General features: G+C 36.4%; 1 protein-coding gene across 1 annotated transcript; it reads left to right on the top strand.

The window, feature by feature from the left end:
* On the top strand, positions 7-1868 carry LOC107611910. The gene is made up of 2 exons (XM_016313781.2): positions 7-1260; positions 1348-1868. Exons 1-2 carry the CDS (start codon positions 901-903, stop codon positions 1399-1401), a joined length of 414 nt encoding a protein of 137 aa, XP_016169267.1. The 5' UTR covers positions 7-900; the 3' UTR covers positions 1402-1868.

Raw genomic sequence — 10897 nt, 5'->3', positions numbered from 1 at the left:
TTTTGCAGCCAAAGCCAAACTTACTTAAAAATCAACCAAAACAAAATTTCAATTACCATTCCATCTTGAGTTTTCATGAAATCAAAGTGCTCCATGCAGTTCCTATGGAACTTTACTATGCTATAATGTGAAGAATATTGACCGCTTTCTCCATGACCGCCTTTTCCATGACGGTGGTATATTCTAGATAATTCTAGATGTATATTTTCTTTAAATGCCCATGGTGAAAAACAATTGCCAATATAACCAAAAACTATATTTGGGAGTTTCCCATTTCGAAATATGAGGTGGACCGTATTCAGGAACTAGATTCTCCTGTGGATGCTCCAAAAGAACACTGGGGTAATTTTTCTAAATTAAAATACGTTAGTTTAACAAAAAAAAACACACACACAATTAGAAAAGACAAAAAATTATACCGTCACTATATTTTTTTTGGGAGGAAATTGAGTCGATGATAACAAAGCTCTTCAACTTCAATAATGTGAGGCTTGTTATCCGCTTCAAAAGGAAGGTTAATAATATGGGAAATGATTGATCTCAGCGCTTTGACATCATCCAGTTGTTTGTCTTGAATGTAGTTAGTACTAACCCTACGGCTTTCCATATTGGACAAGATACCACGCAACTGCTTATCCCCTGGAAAATCCAACTTTGATTGAGTGGATACTCAATCTAATGGTAGTCGTTCTTCAAGAACATCTTCTTCAATGTTGCAAAAATGGGCTGGAATATTTGTATAAGTTCGTCCTTGATATAGGACCACCAATCTATTGTTGGTGGTCGATCCTTCAATTTATTTTCCATCCAAGTGCTTAAGCTGCCTTTATATTCGCCCGTAATTGCCCTTCTCTGTGAAATATCTAGATAGTGCATTTGCAGACAATTACCGTGGTATGAATGACAGATAACCTGTCTTTGGTACCATTGTTTTATAAAATCCACTGTTGGAGCCAAGAAGCAAGAGGTTCGACCAATTGGTTTTTCGTTCGCAAAATATTTGCATCCGAATCGGAGGAGCTGACTGCAATTCTGCACTGTTCGTACGATAACGTCATGGCTGAGATGGAATCATTAAAAGCCAAAAGGAAGGGGACATCTTCTTTATCCCACGAAGACGCCAACTTGGAATCCGTTAACGAGCTTCAAAGCCCGCCAAGGATTCGAACAAGAGGACGTCCAAAAAATAGGCTAGGTTCAAAGTTGGACAAACAGATCGCAAATGCCACAAAGAAGAAGAAAACGAAAGTTTTAAGCGAGGTAAAAGTAATGTTCTTTAAATTTGTGGTGATTGAGTTTATTTTTCTCGTTAATAGTTTAGCTAATATGTGAGTTTCTTATATTCAGATAAACTTGTTTGATGCTGCATCAGTGGTGCATTCAAATTCCAGCCAATATTAAGGACATGTTATGAATTATCATTTCAGGGTACCAGGAGCAGGGGATAACTCTTTGGGTGTATAGTTACAGAATATGGGTGTAAAAGCACTGTTCTTTTGGGTGTATTTTTCTGAATTTTCTTGTGATTCACATTCTACATATAGATACATATATATAATATTAGGGTTCAGGGTTTTAGGGTTTACAGGTTAGGGGGTAAGGGTTTATGTTTTAAGTGTTTAGGGTTTAGGGTTTTAGGCTCAAAGCATCAGGGGGATAGATCTCAGGGTGTATATTCAACTTTCTTTGGGTGTAAAAAATCGCAGGTTATGGGTGTATATTTGATTTGATGTTTCTCTTCATATTATAGTGCCTGTAATTCATACATTTTGAATAAAGACAATTTAACAGCACAGACAATTTGGGTGTATATTTAAGCAATCTTGGGTGTATATTAAACTTCCTTTCGGTGTAAAAGTTTATAATTTGTATTTCGATCTGCCTTGATGTTTTTCTTCATATTTTACCACCTGTAATACAGAGCTTTTGAATACAGCATAGACAGTTTAACAGCACAGACAGTTTAACTATGGAAAAAATTTCATTGAATAGAAGTTGTTTATAAATGGCAAATTTTTACAGCATTTGTTCAATTTACAAACTAGCTAGCAGTTAGATTACTTAGTTTCTATATCAGTAGAATTTATCTGACAAAATGGACTCAATAATACTGAGGATGGCTTGGACAGTCTTATTGCATTACTCGCTCTAATTGCTTGATCTCTCTCTTTATTCATTTCACTGAATAGTATCCGCGAAGCATATTCTACTCTATAGTGGTCCACCTCCTCCTACAATTAAAAAGTATATTCTGTTTAAACAACAATATTAATTCCAGTAAAGTAATACATAGTTATATAGTTTTAAAGACAGTTACCTGTGGCCAATTATCCCATTCATACTTCGCCCTTTTAATGTTTTCGGGCTCAATTAAATCAAGCCACTTCATAACGTAAATAGCACAGTCATAGCAATAAATTACAAATCTCATTTAGGAAAGTTTAATGTTCAGAGTCACAAATTTATACCTTGATTTTTGGCCTGAGATTTTAACGTATGTTGCTTTAATTTCCAACTCATTCTCCTTTTTCTTCAGAGGTGCCCTGCCGGCATATGCTCTAATTCTTGAAATTACATATCCCTTAAAAAACAAAACAAATCAGTAATACACCCGAATGAAATACACCCAAAAGAGACATACTTACACCCAAAGCAAAACATACATACACCTTATATTGAATTGAAATACACCTATCTATTAAAATAAAGAACACAGAGCCAACTTACAGTGAATTTATTAAGCTGCTTTCTCTCATTGCTTGGAGCTTTCTTGTGTAGCGGGTCAAGTATATAAAATCTCCCCTTTGTTGTATCAATCACCCATAACCACCAATGGCCTGAGTAGCAAACAGGCGCAAAAATCTGAAGGATTGCCACATTTCAACCGTGTGTTATTTTATTTGGCATATAAGTAAAGAACGGTACTAACAAATTTTACAAATAAAAACTCACATATCGATGCGAAGTTAATTTTTTTGCATCTATGAAGGGAATAAACATTGGGTAGTCTTCCACCTTGAATTCTTTATTGGTTTTAGGTGATATGAATTCCTCGTTTGGGTGCTTCGAAACGGCCATGCTCTGCAACAATTGTGAAACAACAAATGAAATACTGAAAATACACCCAAGTGAATACTTTAAATAAACCCAAATGACTACACAACTTACAGTGCACACGTTGTCAAACTCGTTAGTACTGCCATCTGCGTATGTCTTCACTCGCGTCCCCCAGATGTAGCACTTCTCTTTCATATCACCCGTATTCTGATTTATTCCCGCAGAAGTTTCAAACTTCCCAAAACTTTCTCTGCCAGTCTCCTTTTGAATTTGTGGACTTTTACTTTCTTCTTTCGCCGCACTGCTTGCTATTTTTTGTACCAAATCCTCTAATTGTTCTAGCAAATTTGCAGTTTTTGAAATTTTTGCCCTGTCTGTCTCCTGCGTTGACGCTCCCTCCTGCGTTGCTGCTTCTTCTTGGCTTGAATCAGTGAAGTCCAGGCTGAATGATGGCATTGGATCTGTTTTAGGAACATACGATGCTGTCAGTGCCATCATCATCAGCGCAGCAGCGTCTTCTTCGGCTGGATAACTGCGTAATCATGTATAACGTATTATAAGAGTAAGAATATACGGATGATAAGTAAAGATTGATTTAGGTATGATGAACTTACCTTTTAGATGGAGCTGGGGGAAGCGTGGGTGTGCTTTCTTCAAGTTTTTTGGGGGTTCAGGAGTGCTGCACGGCACAGAAAATTAATCATGACATAAAAAAATTATTCAGGAACAATATACACCTAAATTGTAAGCAAATATACACCCAAACTGTAACCCAATATACACCCATACATTGATTTTACTCTGATGAACTTACATTTTAGATGGAACTGGGGGAAGTGTGGCTGTGCTTTCTTCAAGTTGTTGGGGGGGTTCAGGAGTGCTGCACAGTTACACAAAATTAATCATGGCGTAAAAAAAACTATTCATGAACAATATACACCCAAACTGTAAGCAAATATACACCCGAACTGTAACCCAATATACACCCAAACTCTAAACAAATATATACCCAATAATATTTCTTACGTTTTTGTAGTTCCTTCAATTTATAGTAGAGGGGTTGGTTCAAAATCTGTCTTAAGTGTTTCTTCAAATTCCAGCACAGTGGTTGTTTGGGACACTGGCACAAAAACTTGAATCGGAACTCTAAACAAGAAGAAAAATGAAAGGTTAACAACGCCTTTGAAAATAATAAGGTTATAAGGTTGAAATATTCTTGAAAAACTCACATTGCAAGCGCTTCCGACGGTGTCTCTTCCCTCACAACCATTATATTCGAATCAACCGGCTCACTTGCTGACTCTAGAACCAGACTCAACCTAAAATACACCCAAAGAAAGTCAAAAAATACACCCGAACAATTCAAAAGGAATACAGGCTTTGTTTTTTGAGAACTTACATACTTGCAGTTTTTGCTTTTTTTTTCCTGCCTTTTTTTTTCTCGAATAAAATAATAAAGGGCTTTTTTTTCTAAAAAAAAAATATATACAGAATTAGAAGTAGAAGGTAATAAAAGAACAAAAGTAACGGTTAGTTGAAAGAGAAATTACATGCTCTCTGCCGGCCTATTTACACTACTTTGTTCTGTGTGTCCTTGAGAGGAAGGATCATCACTTCCCAAGTTCACGTCCGGTATTCTAAACAGATTTCATGTTATTCAGAAAAAATATGATACAGGTAAATCATGATAACAAGATTTTATTAAATAATGCTTCTTACGTTTCAGAGGAGACATAGCGACCTTCTGTCGATCGCAGGTCAGCTTCCTTCTCTCTGCGAAACAAGAAACAATTATTAGCAAAGAAAACACACTAAAATCTGAAATATACACCCCAACAAGACATACCCCTCTGTAGCAGATTTTTCATTGTTTTCCCTTAACAATTCATCTAGATCTTCACTTCCTATTTCATATCTGTCACTACATTCATAAAAGAAGATGTTAACAAAAATAATTATGATGATAGACGGTAATATAGCTTACAAAGTACTGTACCCATCATAGGATTGATCTTCTTCAGGAGATGAATGCTCAACAATAATCTTTTTCTTTTTGGATTGTGTTCTGGGTGGAAAAACAAGTATGAATCAGAAATAAAAAATTAATTTTATCACAGAATATTATCCAAAGAAGTGCTTACTTTTTTGGTGTTCTTTGTGTCTTTTTCTTTTCTTTTTTTTTTTTTGCTTCTTCACCGGTGATGATTCTTCGCTTCTATAAGTTAATAAGAGACACTTCAGTTAATACACGAAATCTTGATAATTAAGCCAAAAGAAAGGAGAAATAATTTCAGAACATTACTCATCAGTTGATTCAGATTCTGAATCAGAATCCTCATCCTCTTGACTCTTCTTCCTTTTTTTGGAGTCCATTCTGGAAGGCAAACAATCATTATTTAGAACATACTAAAGATATAAAATACACCCAAATGAATGCACATGATACAACCAACTGAATGGACAATATACACCCAACACAACAAACAAAACACACCCAACTTAATAAACAACATACACCCAACTTCATAAACAAAATACACCCAAATGGTTCCACAAAATACACCCAACTCGATAAAGAAAATACACCCAAGTATGGTATTTACTTTTTTCCCTTTTTGCTGGGTTGTTTTCTTGGTGAATCCTCTGAGTCTTCTTGAGTCTCAGACTCAGAGGTAGAACTGTCATTATCAGTTGTTTCTTGCTCCGAAGACGATGTTGAACTTGCCTTCCTTTTTTTGTTTTTTTGATTTCTTGTTTTTTTTTCTTTTTTCTCTATTTTTTTCATTTTCTCTATTGTTTGCGCCATCTTTACAATCCCCTGAAATATTAGAAATTTTAGTTAGTAGCATTCAGGTAAATAAAATACACCCAACATATTATGTTCACTTACCATATTTTCCTCTCTTTCCGCCGTCATTCTTTCGTCCAACTGCTCCTTACTCCAGTTGGCAATCCAGGGTTTTGGCGGTCTTTCAGCCATCTTCTTGCCTTTATTTTTAGAAAGATGAAAATAAATTATCATCAGGGCACAGAGGCAGCCATCAATTGCCTTTTTCTTTTTCTCCTTGTAGTGGGTTATGCCCTTGACGATAAAACTCAAAACATGCCCTCCCCAATTTCTCTCTGTTATGGTGTCCATCTCAAAAATTGGGGCCAGGTGCACATTCGAGATTTTGTTTATTGTCATTGGTAAAAGGAACGCCATCTGTATATAGAGGATGAAAATCCTCTTGAACATTAGGTGATCCTCTTCGTTACCAACGCCAATATCCATCATCTCATCTGTAAGACTTTTGAGGGTCTTACCCTGGAATCTTCTAAAAATTTCTTTGTCATCCTCAGAAAGTTTCTTATAATCGACTTTCTGAGGAAATAGATCTCCTACAAAAAGGAAAACAACAAAGTATGAATATCAGTTCAAATACACCCAAGCATCAATTAAAATACACCCAAGCGTCAGTTAATACACACCTATAATTTTTAGCGAGTTACCTGTTGCGTTGATGCCAAGCGCATCACCTATTTTTTTTGGTGTTATTTTAAAAGAACCGTATCCGGTTTCCAGTCTGTTCTCCCCTAATTTGAAGTTGTTAGCCAGCTCCCTTAACACTTGGTGATGCACCCTTAGTGGTGGGATGTGCATCAAGCCACCGAATCCCAAATCCCTCACAATCGTTTTCTTCTCCTCACTCATGTTTCTGAATTTATCATTTAACAAATGTGTTGCACACTTAAGGTCTTTTGTTTGCTGTAAACAAAAATAAAATTATAGTCAGATATGTTTTTATTATATAAAACTGATTTCATCTAAGACATATATTTGTTCTTACATTTCTTCCATGTTGGTTTCTTGCTGCCATTTTTTCTGAAATGAAAAATACACCTAAAGTTATCAGTAAGATACACCCATATATACGAGTCAGATACACACATAGATATCAGTAAGATACACCCATAGATATGATTCAGATACACCCATATATATCAGTTAGATATCACTCAAACATGCATCAATATACACCCATAGACAAGCAAATATAAGAACAGTTGTAACTGCTGACTATTATAGTATATCAGTTCAGAAATATACACCCAACAATTTGTGCCATATACACCCAACAAATTACCTCATATACACCCACCAAACTACGGAATATACCCCCAAAAATCAGTTACCAGAAGAACTAGAACAACAAGAACAGTAACACCTAAAAAACTAAGAAGAATAGTGTAACATAGAACCAAGAATAACAATAAAACCTAGAACAAGTAGAATATCATAAACTGTAAAATGAGACGTAGAGCAAGAAGAACAGTAAAACATAAAACAACGTAGAAGAACAGTAAAACCTAGTTCTTCAATTTCGAAATGTGGAAAATATACAGGAATGGTAATGTAACGTACCTTGAGTATGATAGCTTTGTTTTCTCTGGAGATTCTTAATCGAGAGTTCTATGTTGTGTTGATGGAATTTTCGAATATTAGCGACGAGTTGTATATTTTCAGTATCGAATGATGCTCGAAAATGGAACGTTTGCTTTTTCTCTGAATGGCTTTGAGAAGTGGAAGAGTTTGCCATTAAGGGGGCGGTTTACGCGAAGCGTAACCGTTTGAGTGGAGCGCGTGAATGTTATGCCCCCATTCAATGCTCTTCTCTGCGCGTGTGGATTGTTTGTGGGCTGGGGGCTTGGATAACTTGTAAGGCCTTTTTGCTTGTATGTGTAGCAGGCCCGTAACTAAAATGAGTTAAACTCCAAAGTGGTCCCTGACATTCACGAAATGCATCAATTTAGTCCCTAACTTTTCAGTTGCACTATTTATGTCCCCGAGTTTGTTAAAAATACACCAAATTAGTCTCTTATCTATTCTCCGATCAAAATGTCTGCCGCCGAGAGTGACCGGCACTGACCTGAAACATGAACAAGAAGAGAGGATAATTTCAAAGAGTAATGAAGCATTAACTCAAGTTAAATATATTGTAATTAAGATGAATGTATTACAACATGAAGAGAGAAATATATTCCAATTGAGAGCAACTGTAAACAAATTCCCCAAATGCAAAATGCAAAATCACAAGAATGTAGTGAAAAACAAAATTTTTTTTCAAAATAAAAACTCTAGAACTACAAAACTAGAAGTGGAAGAACCCTAAAAATCACAAAATCGGAATTTAGAAAGGCCAAAACTCCCTTCCCCCCTCCCCCCCAATTTTGAAAAATAGAAAGGCACTTGTCAATGGAGGTCATCTTGTCATTGAATTCTCCCTTCTGGATGCAAACTCCATAAAAAAACTTCCTCAAATATATACCTCATTCTAAAATACATTCCCATTTGTAGAAACATCACCACATTCGCAGCGCCAATAATTACATTTCCTATTTCTCATCATTTTACCCCTTTTACAGCTCCACTAGTTCCACCATCTTCTCCCACAATGTACCAAAAAAATTATAGAAGCTTTACTTTGGCACCATTTTGAAATCAGAGCACGACTCAAAGAAATAGGAGATTGTAAAAGTCAGTGAAGGAGACATCGGCCTAGTCTTTGATTAGGGTAGCGGCGGCAGACTTGTGATTTACGAGAACGAAGAAGGAGTGACATGAGAATGAGAGTATAGTAATGACGACGGTTAAAACGAAGAAGGAGTGGCGTAAGAACAAGGGAGAATGAAGAAGGTGAAGGAGTGAAGATGAATAAGGAGCGGCATGAGAACGAAGGAGAAAGCATTTGATTTTTGAGTGGTGGATTTGGTGTGAAAATAGGAAAAAATTATTTAGTGTATTGAGCAGGTTTGATTTTACGAGGAATCGTTTGTGAAGCGCACCACTCCCGGAAAGTGTCAAGTGACTCCCGGCGGCAGACATTTTGATCGGAGAATAGGAAAGGACCAACTTGATGCATTTTTAACAAACTCGGGATATAAATAGTGCAATTAGAAAGTCAGGACTAAATCAGTGCATTTCATGAATTTTATCATGGTTCTGAAAACCGAACCGAACCGGCCGGTTCAACCGGAATAACCGGGAACCGGTCACCTAGCCGGTCCGGGTAACATCGAAAACCAATTGGCAGAGAACCGGTGAAAAAACCGGTCAAACCGGCGGTTAACCGGTGAACCGGGAGAACCGTCCGGTTTTTTAGCGGTTTTATGGTTTGCACCCTGAGAGGCCAAACGACGTCGTTTTGAATTTTTTTTTTTAAAAAAAAAGAGAAAGGCGTAACACCCAGTGCACCCACTAACCCTAATCAGTTTCCCCTTTCCCCTTTCCAAGTGCATTCAGCAGCCATTCACCCACCATTGCCACCAAGCTCCAGATTTGAGAAACCACCGAGCCACCCACAGCCATCCACAGCAGCCGCGACCACCACCGCGTTCTACACCCACCATTGCCACCAATCTCTAGATTCGAAAAACCACCGAGCCACCCACAGCCATCCACAGCAGCCGCGACCACCACCGCGTTCTGCTTCTACCTGAGCCCGCCTCCTCGTCGCCAAAAGTCGCCGACACCGCGTCTTCACTCGCCGCCGGTAAGACTCGGGGCAGAATCGTGACGGAGACAGAGGCCAGGCGACGAACACAACTCAGAAGACGGTTTGAGTTGGAAGAATCTGCGACGACCAGACGAAGACGATGGTGACTGAGCGCCCGACGGACGGCGGCAGGAGCGCGATGGAGCAGATGATATACCAGGAACTGACGCGCCGAGCTCGAGGAAGAAGAAGCTGCGATTCTTGAAGGAGGAAGAAGCACGGACGACCAGACGACGATGGTAGTGCCTGAGAGCGACGGACGGCGGCAGTTCTTGCGGCGGTGGTGGAGAAGCTAGCTTTCCTGTTTCAACTTCCTTTTTTGATTTGGGGAGAAGCTGTTAAAGATAGGGGTTTAGAATGAAGACTGAAGGTAAGGGTAAGGAAAGGTCATCCGTGCGGGAACCAAAACGATGGCGTCGTCACAGTGACACAGATGAGAGAGATCGAGGAGCAAAAGGTTTCTGAACCCAAGGATGAAGAATAATTTTAATTTTTTGTTTTTTTAATATGTTTTTGTTTTGTTGTTTTAATTATTTAAAATTATAGAATTAGAATTAATTGAATTTTAAAATTTGATTAATTTAAAAGGATATTTTTGTCTAATCAAATAAAGGAAATATGTTTAAGTTTTTTTATAAAATTAAATAAATAAATATTTTTTTATTTAATTAAAAGGGTATTTTAATAAAAGTGGTGATATATTATCTATCTATTCTATTATATAAAAATCGGATGTCTGTGCTTAATGATGAAGCTGACGTGGCATGCTTCAGAGAGTGTTTCCCAATTTAATTGTTTTAACTCATTCAATATAATTTACTGCACTAACTTAATTATATCAACTAATTGATTTGGTTAGATATTTAAATATTTCTTTTCTTAATATAATTTATTATAATTTATATTACTTAATTAATTATACTACATTAATTATAATTTGTTATATTAGTGAATTAGTCTTTTCATTTATAAAGTCTAAAATAAAATAAATAAATTGTTATTTATTCTAATTAAATTTGTTTATATACTATATATGAATTAACGTCTATTCTATTATATAAAAATCGGATTTCTACAACTTAATGATAGAGCTGACGTGACATGCTTATGAGAGTGTTTCCCGATTTATTTCTTTTAACTCATTAAATATAATTTATTATGAGATTAATTATATCAACTAATTGATTTGATTAGATATTTAAATATTACATAATTATTATAATTTATATCAATTTATTTTAATAGTATTTCCTAATTTATTTCTTTTAATATTCTGGTAGTATTTTTTAATTTATTAAATCAAA

Source organism: Arachis ipaensis, chromosome B08 (genome assembly GCF_000816755.2).
Source record: "Arachis ipaensis cultivar K30076 chromosome B08, Araip1.1, whole genome shotgun sequence".
Taxonomy (NCBI): Eukaryota; Viridiplantae; Streptophyta; class Magnoliopsida; order Fabales; family Fabaceae; genus Arachis; species Arachis ipaensis.
This window is presented reverse-complemented; position numbering and strand designations above follow the sequence as displayed.

Coding starts and splice junctions, on each gene's coding strand:
- LOC107611910 (XM_016313781.2), top strand. CDS start 901: ATGACAGATAACCTGTCTTTGGTACCATTGTTTTATAAAATCCACTGT. Junction 1,261..1,347: donor AAACGAAAGTTTTAAGCGAG/GTAAAAGTAATG, acceptor TCTTATATTCAG/ATAAACTTGTTTGATGCTGC.